General features: G+C 46.8%; 2 protein-coding genes across 3 annotated transcripts in view; one reads left to right on the top strand and one right to left on the bottom strand.

The window, feature by feature from the left end:
- The first annotated feature begins 1,756 nt into the window (after positions 1-1,756).
- LOC106814845 (carbohydrate deacetylase-like) lies at positions 1,757-7,090 on the top strand. Its single transcript, XM_014819209.1, has 6 exons — positions 1,757-2,033; positions 2,337-2,605; positions 3,197-3,330; positions 3,909-4,008; positions 4,598-4,802; positions 5,785-7,090. The coding sequence occupies exons 1-6, from the start codon at positions 1,933-1,935 to the stop codon at positions 6,095-6,097; spliced, it is 1,122 nt and encodes a 373-aa protein (XP_014674695.1). The 5' UTR covers positions 1,757-1,932; the 3' UTR covers positions 6,098-7,090.
- A 774-nt stretch (positions 7,091-7,864) lies between these two features.
- The window catches only part of LOC106814844 (ARF GTPase-activating protein GIT2-like), a 14,290-nt gene continuing 8,604 nt past the window's right edge, over positions 7,865-13,550 (bottom strand). The window contains exons 9-15 of one of the 2 annotated variants that reach the window (XM_014819208.1): positions 12,527-12,604; positions 12,007-12,165; positions 11,340-11,567; positions 10,904-10,971; positions 10,231-10,395; positions 9,667-9,730; positions 7,865-9,271 (exon numbers count right to left, since the gene is read on the bottom strand). In XM_014819208.1, the coding sequence (XP_014674694.1) occupies positions 9,077-9,271; positions 9,667-9,730; positions 10,231-10,395; positions 10,904-10,971; positions 11,340-11,567; positions 12,007-12,165; positions 12,527-12,604 (957 nt within the window). In that variant the 3' untranslated portion in view covers positions 7,865-9,076. The remainder of the gene's footprint in view (positions 9,272-9,666; positions 9,731-10,230; positions 10,396-10,903; positions 10,972-11,339; positions 11,568-12,006; positions 12,166-12,526; positions 12,605-13,550) is intronic. The other variant, XM_014819207.1, reaches the window with a different exon arrangement.

Genomic DNA, 13,550 nt, shown 5'->3' with positions numbered 1-13,550 from the left:
CTCTCTCTCTCTCTCTCTCTCTCTCTCTCTCTCTCTCTCTCTCTCTCTCTCTCTCTCTCTCTCTCTCTCTCTCTCTCTCTCTCTCTCTCTCTCTCTCTCTCTCTCTCTCTCTCTCTCTCTCTCTCTCTCTGTGTGTGTGTGCCCCGTCAGAACTGTAGCATAGTATCTCGTCTTCCCTGACGCCGGAGTCCATTTAGTGTATTCATCGCTACTCCAATGTTCCCGCTCACTTAATTACTCACTCACTCCTTCACGCAAGATCATCGTAATTAGCCTAGTTCAATGCGTGAGGTAGCTCTCACTCTCCTTCTCTTCCTCGCCTCCTGCTGCACTTTCTTTTCCTTATCACGGAAGAATCCGAGGTAGAGCTTCACGAAGCCCAACGGATGAGATGATGATTCAAGAGATGAAACTCCGCTGTCAGCCTCCCAGACAACTAACTCTCGGTCACCAGCTCTCGCCGACGCGTGAGTTAGTAGCAGTAACCAGTGTGCGTTAGATTGTAGGGCGTAGAAGTTGCTCGCTCGCTCTCACACTCGTCCGCTGCCACGGCACTGCGGACGAAAGTGGGTAGCTCGTCAGAAGTGGGTTTGAAAACAAAAAGTGTGTGTGTGTGTGTGTGCGCGCGTGTGTGTGGTGGAATCACGGTAATCATCAGCACTAGCGCGGGGAGTCAGTCAGCGCGTACGCACGCGCGGAGTGGCCGTGTTGCCTCCTCCATCGACGCATGATGAGGATGTATGAGCACGCAGCCTCTCAGCAGCATCCTCTTATCTGTGCCGCGCACGCGACCGATCGTCGTTCGCGCGATCGCAGCGCCGCCCGGTGGTGAACGTTAAACGTTTTATTAGTCGCCGCGTTCGGCGTGATGGCACAGAACTCAGACAAACTCGAGAACATATTGTGCGTTTCTTTCTGCAACTTTGTGCACAGCAGCGCACAGGCACTTGGACCGTCTCAATAAAAAAAATTAATGGTAAATAAACACGAAATGTCTCTACTCTATTTCGCCTATAATCACCTGTAAATTCCAGTCAAATGCTCATCTGCAACACGCAAGTACACCGAACGCCCGCCCGCGCTGTGCAGCAGCGCTTTTTTTTTTTTAGCTGCGCAGCTCTTATTCATGTTGTTTGTGCACGCAGCACAGCGCGGGCGGGCGTTCGGTGTACTTGTGTGTTGCAGATGAGCCTTTGACCGACATTTACAGGTGGTTATAGGCGAAATAGAATAGAGAAACTTGGTACATTTGGTATAGAGACTTTGGTACATTTCGTGTTTATTTACCTTTTTTTATTGAGACGTTCCAAGTGCCTGTGGAATTGCGTGTTGCAGAGGAGCGTGTGCGAACTGCATTTCCGGTGAAAGAGATTAGACCAACATTAAAACTTTGGTAGCATATACAGTTCGCATTTAATCATTTTATTATTGAACGATTCAAGTGCCTAGGCCTATAAGGCTATATCCATGGCTGTGGTGCTACACAGTATACTGCCACTGGTATAGCCACAAGTTCCCATCTCGCGTAACAGTCGGAGAGCCTGGTCGGTTTACCACTGGTAAAGCTATAAATGAGTTATTAGTTGGCGATTAAGTGTTTTATAGATAAACACATTCCAAAAATTATTGTTATTAATTAGATGAGTCAAGAAAACTTATAATTCATATAAAAAGTTGAAATAACTAAAGTAATAATAAATTACAATAAAACGCAGCGGGATTGCGGTGGCGCCACTTGTTTGCATGATCCATCGCGTGTTTGTTTACCTTTCCGGTGAACCACGTTGAACAGAACAGAACACGTTGTTCATTCATTCAAAGTCGTGACCACTTTCGCAGTGATGGCGTTAGCGATAGGAGCTGTTGCTTGGGGCGATTTCTATGGGTTGTTATAAGCTGGCCGCTTACTTGCTGTAGTCTAGCTCTAGCACCATGGATGTGACACTGCCACTGGATAGTGTCGCTGTCAACGGCAGTGACCAGGAACATGACGGATACATTCCCCCCGCAGACGGAATTGCCGAATTCAAAGCGTAAGCGAATACCATAAATGATAGAACATGTTGTTAAAATGAATGACAGCATTGAGCGACTGCTAGTTACTAATAAGTAATAGTAATACTATTAATAGTATTACTATTCGTATCTTAACGATTGGTGAACTACTACTACTACTAGTACTATACTGTGCAGATACCGTGGGTCAATGATAGTTTGCGACCCTGCAAATGTGTCTAATCCGGTGTGCTAAACTAGATAAACTGCCGATTCCGTTAGTGCTACATTCGCCTGCTTTAATTGCCTCTCATTCATCTCTGCCTCTTAATTCTCCGTAGCATCACCGCCATGGTCAAGGACGAGAATCTCTGGAAAGCACTCCCTCCTCCACCTCCTCCTCCTCATCCTCCGACGGGATCACGGAGGCTCGTCGTCACAGCCGACGACCTCGGCTACTGCCCCGAGCGAAACCGCGCCATCTTGGAGTGTCTCGCTCGCGGCGTCGTCAGCAGCACGAGTCTGCTCGTCAATGCCGCGTACACGCGGGAAGCTGTCGCCCTCATCCGGGATGCGCATCCCGGGAAGACGGCGTTGCAGCTGCCGATCGGTGAGCCGGGACGAATGCGCGCAAATGTCGGGCGTAGGGTGGGTCGGGGGGTGGTGATCCTGATTCGTTGTTGTTGCTACTGCTGTTGTTGTTGTTGTTGTTGTTGTTGTTGTTGTTGTTGTTGTTGTTGTTGTTGTTGATGTTGATGTTGTTGTTGGTGTTGCTGCTGTTGTTGTTGTTGTTGCTGGTGCTGTTATTGTTGTTGTTGGTGCTGTCATTGTTGTTGTTGCTAGTGCGGTTGTTGTTGTTGTTGTTGTTGTTGTTGTTGTTGTTGTTGTTGTTGTTGTTGATGTTGTTATTGTTGTTGCTGTTATTGCTACTGTTGATGTTTTTATCTGCTGTACATTGTAGCCTATTGGGTATTTATTGGCATAGATATCTATTACATTGTCATTCTGTTACTGGTACTTCCAGCAATTTCCTTACGAATTGGTACGCTATCTGTTAATTGATCTTTTTATGCATTTTACCAAGAGCTATTATGTATTTTTAGCTATATTATGTATGATTATCTCTTGATTCTACCTAGGATCTGGAGGTGAAATGGTAATTTGTGATGAGAGTGTTTATGCGTGGTACCCTCTCACGTAGGGCTGCATCTGAACCTGACTGAAGGCAAGCCGATCAATGAGAGCACACACACGCTGGTGGCACATGACGGCTTCATGCGGGGAAAGATAGGGTTCAGGGATGCCTGGAAGAACAGTGAGATTACAGAAGAGCACGTATGTATGCATGTATATACACGCGCGCACGCATGCATGCACACACACATATATACGGAGTGAGAGAGAGAGAGATAGAGAAAGAGATAGCGAAAGAGAGTGAAAGAGAGAGAGAGAGAGAGCAAGAGAGAGAGCGAACGAGAGAGAGAGAGAGAGAGAGAGAGAGAGAGAGAGAGAGAGAGAGAGAGAGAGAGAGAGAGAGAGAGAGAGAGAGAGAGAGAGAGAGAGAGAGAGAGAGAGAGAGAGAGAGAGAGAGAACGAGAGAGAGAGAGAGAGAGAGAGAGAGAGAGAGAGAGAGAACGAGAGCGAGAGAGAGAGAGAGAGAGAGAGAGAGAGAGAGAGAGAGAGAGAGAGAGAGAGAGAGAGAGAGAGAGAGAGAGAGAGAGAGACAGAGACAGAGACAGAGACAGAGACAGAGACAGAGAGGTGATGTGTTTGAGTAACAGCTCACTCGAGGTGGTATGGCAACCAGTCGATAGAGGTCGTTCGTCTCTTGCGTAAATGTAATTTTTATTGTGATTCTCGGTATTTTTACACCTTGTTGCCAAATGGAAATCAATTGAATCAACTCTCTGTAGGTGGCGATGGAGATCAGATCTCAGATAGAGAAATACAAGGATCTGGTTGGCTGCTACCCACTACACATAGATGGTCACCAGCATGTTCACATCATACCAGGTGAGACTGCATTCTAACAGGTGTAACACGTACTGTGCACAGTTTTAACCTCTCCAGTCTAAAGGCTAAAACACTGCAGCGACAACGAGCAACGGTAATGTTCAGATCTAAAGTTCAACTGGTGCCGTTTCGCTCAAATTCGCCCCTGTGACGTCGTCAGGCTGCTATCGCTACCAGATCTTATAAAACTGAATTTTCTTTGAACACATGAAATGACCACTCTGACAGATCTATGCCAAATGATTGTGACGTTGTAAGTCTGACCTATCATAACTTTGGAAGCGGCGTGTCGGGCAAATGTTACGACTTCCTGGATTCACGTGTACATAGCCGTAACTTAATTTAACAGTAACGATCTCGATTTAACGATGACCAGAAATTCCCCGAAAAACAATCAAACTAAGTATAATAACGAGTCTGCGTCTTGCTCTCCATCTGCAGGCGTCGCAGAGATATTCGCGCGTCTGCTCAGGGAGTACGGCGTCACGCGCACACGTCTGTAACTGTAATAATAACTGATAGTAACAATAAATAATATAATAATAATATGTAATAACTAATAATAGTAACGAGCGTGTTTCATCTGTAGGCGTCGCGGACATATTCGCGCGTCTGCTCGTGGAGTACGGCGTCACGCGCACGCGTCTGCCGCACGAGCCGCAGCTGATGCCCTGCGTCGACTACATGCTGAGGGCGGCGCCGGGCGGACGGCCGACGGCCCGCGTGAAGTTCCTCATAGCGATCGACGACAACTGCAAGACGGCGCGCGCGACATTCGAGAAACATGGCCTGAGGTGAGGGAGCATGCATACTGATGAGCGCAAGAGAGAGAGAGCTAGAGAGAGTTGATTGTTAGCGAATCTGTGTATGTGTGTGTGAGTGCGTGTGTGAGTGTGTTTATGCATGTGTGTGTGCATGCATGCGTGCGACACACATACATGTGTGTTCTTGTGTTGTTTTCTGTTGTTTTTTTTTACTGTAATTTTGATAATTTCTTAGCTCTGTCTCTCATCTTATACGCTTTGCTTTATTTTTATCTTGTAGCTCTTGCCCTCACTTTTAAATCTCATGGCTTATACTCTTACCTTGTGTGCTCTACCTTAATTAATTAGTGACCCTTCGACATTTCGCGTGTTGGTTGTGCAACACCTTTAGTCAAGGCCGGTCGCCAGCTTTCCTAGTTTATTACCCCTATTCTGTATTAGGAAGCTGGAGTCATTATTCATCCTATAGTTGCTAATACCGTATTGTCTGTTTGACTGTTCTTACCTCTTTTTTATGAATGTTAATAAGGTCTTAACGTTGTTAATAGTCGCCAGGTGCACCAGGTGTGCTTTATTACCTTGCTGCCACTCTTATTTCCCTCCCTAATCTACATCTCTATGTTACGCAATATGACGGTGGGTTTGCTACATTACATATGTGCACATACATGTGTGCCTGTGTGTGTGTTTGTGCATGTATGCGCTTGTGCTTGTGTTGTTTTCTGCATTTCTTACTGTAACGGTGATCATTTCTTAGCTCTGTACTCTTATTTTCGTCTCTCATCTTATACTCTATATTTTATTTTTATCTCGCAGCTCTTTAAATACCCTCACATTTAAATCTCACTGCTTTTATATACTCTTATCTTGTGCGCTCATATTTATATCTCTAATCTTGTACTCATATCTTTATATCACTCATCTTCACGTCGCATTACGTCTCATCTTATATTTATAGCTCTTCGCATACTAATAACGTTACGTCGCTCTCGTCTTGTGGCGCCACCTGCAGGTACGCAGATCGCTTCATCGGGCATGGCGTCATGGGTCCGATGATGACCGTTCCGAGACTCGCTGCCAACATGCACGTCGTCTTCCGCGTGGGCGACGGCGAGTCCGCCGCGCGCCGGCCAATCGCGTGCGAGATGATGGTGCACCCCGGCTACGTGGCGCACCCTGGTGTCGGCGGGTACGGCGAGGCGGGGCCGGACGAGTTTGCTCGGAGCGAGGATCGCGATGACGAGCGGCGGACGCTGCAGAGCGACGCGCTGAAGGAGATCATCGAGAGATACGGCATCGAGCTGTCGACCGCGAGCGACCTCTAACGACCTCCGATAATTACATCTAACGACCTCCAGTTGACATCTCTAACGACCTCCGATAATTACCTCTAATGAGCTCCAATAGATAGCAATAGTGGCCTGCAGTAGTCAACTGTAATGACCTCCAATAATTACCTCTAGTGACCTTCAGTAGTGACCTCTAACGACCTTTGACAAACCCACCGAGGTGAGGTAGAGGGGTAACAAAGTGTGCGGGAAGTGGTGCGAACATGCACCAGGTACTAGCTGTGTAGATGTCACAATGTCCGAGTGACTGTCACAATGTCTGAGAATGTTGGGGGATGTCTGAATGTCACAATTGTCACGAGGTCATGCAGTGTTTGTCACGAGATCTGTGTGTGTATGTTGCCTGTTCTGAGGGATTGTCACACAATCGGAATGTTTGTCACAATGTCCAAGTCATTTTCTTGACATTTTTGGTGATTGTCGTCTAAATGACTATTATGAGATTGGAGTGATTGTCAGTAAGTTTGAGTGAGTCACGAAACAATTATTCATTATTGTATTATTGTATTAGTGAGATTATGCACGACACACATCTTTCATGCGGCACTGTGTAGTTACCCGACTGTGGTTTTGTTCGGTGTGGAGCGCAGTATCGCAGAACAGTTGTCGTTGACAATTCACACGTACACAAATACCTGTGTGCGTAGACTTCCTGGTTACAGCAGCAGTAGTAGGTTTGCCCACGGGCAAGTGTAGTGACCTGTGTTTGTCACCGGTGGAGTGACACATGACCTTGGCTAACCAAACCTGTTCTGTGCGACGGTACTACGTATCACCATTATTGTGATGGGAGCGACACATACCTAACTGCCAAAACCGACCATGTATTGCAAGGCCACGTTTTATTGTTTTTGGAAAGACCACATCTAAGAGCCAACTAAAAGTTTTCTTCAGTGTATTGCTCTGTTTCACTTGTTATTCGTAGCATTACTGCTATAAACAAAAACAAGCAAACAATATTTTACTATACCAACGTTTTGATATTATTATTATTATAATTATTAATAATATTATTATTATTACTGTATGTTTTTACAAGAGTACGTGTTCTTAGTATTGCCTAGAATAGAAAACCTTTATACAAGCGAAAAATGGCATGCAGCTTAACAGGCTAGCGTAACCATGGTAACATACAGTCGGCTGCTCTACAGTTGCTCTTTGCTATTCAGTAGTTGGTTGTAAACGTGCGCGCCTGGGCGACGCATGACGTACGCGTATAACCGGGACATAAATCGTCCAGCGTTTCAAACGGCCGCGTTTTTCGACACCAACTCTTTCGCGACGTTGCAAGCTTAGTATGCACACACTGCTGAGGACACCCACTCGTCGATATGCGCACGCACTGATGCATGCACCCCCACGTAACGCACAGCTAACGTGCAGAAAACCTTAATTATTGGCACATACATATACACACGCGCACAGACTGCTGCAGCAAAATCCTCATGCGATAGAACCGTACGTCTCACATGTTTTCGGTGCTGCCCTCTACATTACACTGGTACGCGCGCACCTATGACACGGTGGCTCACCGCAAATGACTCAATCGGCATCATCTTAAAAAAAATCAATAATTTACTCAAAAATAATTTCCCTCGTAACGTGCGAGTCGTGCCGGAACGTGCAGAAGGCGAGATAGTCGCGCCACTCGACAATATCATTCTCATCTGGTCGTCACGTAAACACTCTGAGACACCCTCGCTAAACGACCGGGTCGTCGAAACATTTGACTAGTATTCGTAATTACGTGTTTAAAATTTATTTTCACAACTCAGAATTGCGACGAGAACTAGGGTCAAACGTCACTGGAAGACTGCCTATGAATCTGCCTATAACGCCAGTTAGACAATCGTTCCACCCTTCAATTTCGACAGCCGACAAACAACATGGCCGCCTCGCCGCGAATCACGTTACTTAACTCGCTACGCCTGCAGTGTGTCACAACCGGATACAAACAACCACACAACAGAACACAAGGCTGTCGAAATCAAGTCATAATTATACACACTAAACAATCGAATTCCAGATGCAAATAATCTTGTAACAGAACAAAGCGCTGTCGAAATTAACTCCCGATTAAATCCGTGATTATCAATCGAAAGCTGAACACAAAACAACCTCACAACAGAACAAAATGCTGTCGAAATTGACTCTCTGATTAAACCCGCGATTAACAACCACGCGCATGCAGAGACGCACGGCTCGGTAACAAGAGAACGAGCACAACATGTCCTCCCGTCACCACAGTTCCATCGGAAGCTTTTCTTTGCGAGGCGAACAGACGTATTATGCTGGGACGATGAGCGAGTGCAATGTATCAGAGACACGCGTTCTCTGCCGGTATTTATGATTGTCAGCGAATAGCTAAGCATTACCCTCCACCACCTCTCTAGCACACCGGCGCAACACTAGCCACACGATATAGCGCTGCGTACGAGCTGGGATGGCAGAACATGAAATGTACGATAATAACACGATGTACATCCCTGCGGCAAAACGACTGAAGGTAACAATCGGGTGTTCCGACGTTCACGGAACGACGATACATAAAACGTGCGAACCAGGGCAGCATAGAACGGTAGGCGGCTCCGAACAGCGCACGCAGTTCCGATATTTACGGTTCCAGCGTTTATGGAACAACGCTTGTGGTTCCAACATTCGTAGCTCCCAACGAGCTCATAGAACGAAATCTGCAATTGCGATCCCCGAGGTTCGGGCGTTCGCTGAACAGCGACGCATCCGACACTTTTCTCCCAGCAGCAGAGCACAACGACCATCTCCCGACGCCCGCAACTCCTGCGCTCTGCCCCTTTGCGGAACGACGTCCTATGCGCGCGTTGTTCCGACTATTCGCGGAACGACACACCATGCACGCGTAGTTCCGACTATTCGCGGAACGACGCCCTGCGAACGCGGCGTTCCGGTCCTTCGTGAAACGACGCCCTCCGCGCGCGTTCAAGGGAACAGCGTGACGAGAGCCTTGGCGGCCTTGGCGATGTCGTACGCGCACTGGATGATGCGCTGCGTCACCTGCTGAGGGTCGCGAGGGGGCGCCACCATCTCCGTCACGCGGCGGCACTCTGTGTGCAGGTTGTGCGCGCTAGCACGGAGCTGCCTCAGGGCGCCTCGCACCGCCTCGTCCTCCATGCTCTGCACAACACACAACGAGACGACATCTGAGACACTGAGGGGGTGATTCCGTATGCGTAGCAAGGTGGCAGGGCGGCAAGAAGAGCGGAGGTTAAGGGGAAGGTACCGAGGGGAGGTAAGGGAAAGAGAAGGGAAGAGGAGAGGTAAGGGGAAAGAGAAGAGGGGAGGGGAGGTAGGTCGGAAGAGAAGGGAAGAGGGGAGGTAGGTCGGAAGAGAAGGGAAGAGGGGCAGTCAAGATGGACGTTAAGCGATGGAAGGGGAGATGTTTAACACGTGAACATAATAGCACAATGAATATGTGTATTAGAATACATATATGATCTATCATATATAATTCTAATACATATATTCATGATAGCACATACAGCCGGCAACAATTACTACGAGTTACTTACAGAGGGGAAGATGGCCGCCATGTTTTCTACTGCATGGATGATCTTTTCAGAACAAGGAACGAAACTGAAACGAAAAATGGACGACTCCATCACTAAACACTAACTCCTTCGCTTCTTACGTGGTGACTGTCCTATAAGTGATGACGAACTTAAATGCTCGAAGATGTTAAAATCTTTATGTATAGAACGGAATCGTCTATCCATAACATGTTAACACTAATAAGTAAACTAATAGATGAATTGATCACGCCCACTCAGTAAGTGCTCAATCAGTCAGATGTACTTCGTGCGACAAAGCTGACTACTATTGATGATGATGGCCTTCATAGAGAATAAAAGCTACCACACATTCAAGTTCATGCCAGTAAGAATACTAACGCATGCATCACTTCCTGCTTGCTAGCCACGTGCGCGGACATGACTTGGTGTGTTTTTCCTCTTCGCTCCTGGATCTTCTTCGTGACATAGCTAACCATTTGCTATCGATATCTACTACTAACAAGCAAACTATTTACATGTATGCCCGTCTCTCGCCTGCCCCCCCCCCAGCGCGCGCATACGTACTTGGCATGTTTCTCCTCCTGCGCATACACCAATAGCTCCTGGATCTTCTTCGTGATGGCTTCGGTCTTGCGCACCACGTGCTCCTGCGTCGGAAGCTGCGTCGGCGGGCCGGGGCTGCCCTCACGCAGCGACACGGTGCTCGCTCGCCCGCCGTGCTGCAGCCGACTGCAACGAACGAATCATAAAAGTCATCGCACCACTGCCTGGCACCACTTTACGTGCTATTGTGTATGTATTAATTATGGTATTTTTTAATGATTTTTATTTACTATATTTAATAATTTTTATTTACTATATTTAATGATATTTTTACCATATTTAATGATACATTTACAATATTTAATGATATTTAAATTATATCATTTGTTTAATGATATTTAATATCTTTTATATCGAGAGAGGGATGAGGTTGGAGTGGAGGAGGGGTAGGTCAGGAGTTGGAGAAGGGGTGAAGGATGGGTAGCGGAGAAGAAAGGGTGTGGAGGGTACGGTAGCAGTGACGAAGAAGGAGAGGAGGAGAGGAGGTGTGAAGTGTCCGGTAGGACTGAGGTAGGAGAGGAGGAGAGGAGGTGTGAAGTGTCCGGTAGGACTGAGGTAGGAGAGGATTAGCAGAGGAATATGTGAGTGAGGTATAAGTGAGGGAGCGGTGGTTAGGTTGAGGGTCAACACATACCTCTCCGCCCTGGGACTTCGATGCCTTACGCTGCCGTGGTACTCCGCCCCTTTCTTCGCATCAGCCTCCTGTGACCATGAGATACCATTGTTGTAACACAAAAGCGCAAGATGGTAAGTGGGAAGGGGAGACAAGAAGATTGAGACTGATGGAGGGAAGAGATGGGAGACAGCGGTGGAGGAAGCGAGCTCAGCTCAGCTGCAAAACAGAGTGAAAGTGAGTCATATAAAACATGAAATTAAATTTTTTTAAGGCACCTGCAGTTTAATCATTAGTTTCATCATTTTAGGGGATCCACCTTGATGAATTAGAAGGGGCACTGAAGCAAGCACTTCCTTCAAAGAATGGGTATCAACACTCCGGCCCTCTCGGGCGGGATGCGTGACATACTAGCGCCCTCTCGCTCCCCAAGTCACCACCAGTGGCGCCCTCTCACCTTGCTGGCTTTCGGGTGAAGGCGTTGTTCTCTTGGTTCGAACATGGACACCGGCCGCATTGCGCTGCGAGGTGACTTGCTGCCGGCGGGCGGGAGCGCGGGCAGGGGTGCCGACGCCTCGCCAGGTGGCGCCGGCATCTCGCCGCCGTTCTGCAGCGATGCCAGCTCCATCTGGTGGTGCTGCTCCTGCGTGCGCAGCCGCGAGTTTTCTCGCATGAGGCTCTGCACCTGAACGACAAATAAACGCACACAGCATGAGAGACGACGTTACGGCATTCGACGCGCTCGCCGAAAAACAAGAGAACAACCGATTTCCCCCCTCACCCGACATTTAATCGTAAATTCAGAACCTCACAAAGACTAGATCGTAACTGGAAACTGGTAGTTCACGCCTTTACGAGTTCAACAAACGACTAACGCATCGACGATTATAAACGAATAATAAACGATAAGTATAATAATATAGGCCTAATATATATATATATATATGTATAATTAAATATATAAAAATTTATAAAATTAAAATTATATTAAAAATATATTGTAAAATATAAAAACAAGTCGAATTGACGTGACGATAGTGACAGCTGATCAGCGCCCCGTATCGAGACAGGCCGTGGCCACGAACATAAAATGACTGTCAGTTGTTTCCGCCGCGCACTCGCACCATGTTCTGAAGTAGCGCCACCTCTTGTTTCATGTCGGTGTTCGACAGCTCTAGCTGCTTCACTTTCTCGTCGGACGACGCCAGCGCTTTCTTCAGCTCCAAGAATTCCTCCAGCGTTACGCACGGCTCCTTACTGGGCTGCCCCGACACCAACGCACCCTACGGGTGGAAAACACAACCGTTGATATTCAAGTTAGGAGCACGCCAAGTATGCATCTCTGATAAACATTGGTAGTAGAATCGTAGTATCGAGTAATGTTTTGATCGCAAGTCGAGTTACGACGACAAAAATAAACATACAACACAAAAGAGTTATACTTATCAATAATAAAAATCTGAACGATTAAATAATCGATACATCAAGTTTTGCTGAGATTTGTGCTGACACACTGTAACAGTCTCTAATGACATTACCGCAGGAATTAGCTATTAATTGGTTATTACAAGAACTCCGATTAATTGTGAGCGTGAGATGTAACGATATATGCCAACTGGTTATGCATAGTGAGACAGGGCCTACCTCAACCGTAGTAGTAGCAGCAGCACCAGCTGCAGCAGCAGGTACTGTAGTTTTGGCATCAGGAGCAGCGGCCGGTCCCTGCCACGAGTTAAAAACTCAACATCTAACATCTACTAACAAGAGCCGCAGAGCGTCTGGGCTCATCTGGGGTCTGTTGCTACGGTTATGAACGTACAATTTCAGTCGTGCGTAGTGACACATTTGTTAGGCGCAGATATGCAGATACGCAGTTGCGTACACATCATTGTTAGGACACGCTCACTATCTCCCCCCATGCGATTTTGGTTTATTTTATTAAATGATGCTTGCCTTTCACTTCGAATTTGTGTCATAGATTCACAGCTATCTATTTTTATCTATCTATAAAAGATTTCAACATATGAGCATGGATCTCCAAGTATAATTAGAGGGGGCGGGGAGTCCTTCTCCCCACCTCCCTCCCCACTGCGTCCCACCTCCCTCCCTCCTCCCTCCCCCTGCCTCCCACTTCACTCCCCTTGCCTCTCACTTCCACCCCCTTACCTCCCATCTCCCTCCCCCTGCCTTCGACCTCCCTCCCCCTGCCTCCCACCTCCCATCCCCTTGCACACCATCTCGCACGACCTAATTGTACCCCGTTTCCCGCTCGCATACACACCGTATCACCGTTTTCCTGTCCCCGTCTCAATTTACTACTCTCTCTCTCTTTATCTTACTTTCTCTCTCTCTCTTAATTATATTAAAAAAATTAAAACCCAGCGATGATGCCTTTTACTGCCCCCTTAATAATGCTTTCTTCCTATGCCCCTGAGTGTAACGTACAGTCATAGAAATCATAATATATAGTGTCTCTAATATTTCTATGGTAACAGCTTATGTTCGCACAACTGGTAAATGGATACGCACGGCCATAGCTACATGATATATGTTAAGATTCAAGATGAAAAGTAAATATTATATATTATAATATGGTACTAGTTATTATTTATTCGTTTAACAAAGTTACATGAGAATAAAATCTAATTTAAACTAGGCCTATAGTTGC

The sequence above is a fragment of the Priapulus caudatus genome, unplaced genomic scaffold, assembly GCF_000485595.1.
Source record: "Priapulus caudatus unplaced genomic scaffold, Priapulus_caudatus-5.0.1 Scaffold989, whole genome shotgun sequence".
Taxonomy (NCBI): domain Eukaryota; kingdom Metazoa; phylum Priapulida; class Priapulimorpha; order Priapulimorphida; family Priapulidae; genus Priapulus; species Priapulus caudatus.
Note: the sequence above shows the minus strand (reverse complement) of the source record. Positions and strands in the feature narration are given on the sequence as shown.

Bases quoted from the DNA above. Each gene is read 5' to 3' on its own strand.
- LOC106814845 (XM_014819209.1), top strand. From the start codon at position 1,933: ATGGATGTGACACTGCCACTGGATAGTGTCGCTGTCAACGGCAGTGAC. The intron at 2,606-3,196 runs GTGAGCCGGGAC...CCTCTCACGTAG, and splicing joins GGCGTTGCAGCTGCCGATCG to GGCTGCATCTGAACCTGACT. The intron at 3,331-3,908 runs GTATGTATGCAT...AACTCTCTGTAG, and splicing joins GTGAGATTACAGAAGAGCAC to GTGGCGATGGAGATCAGATC.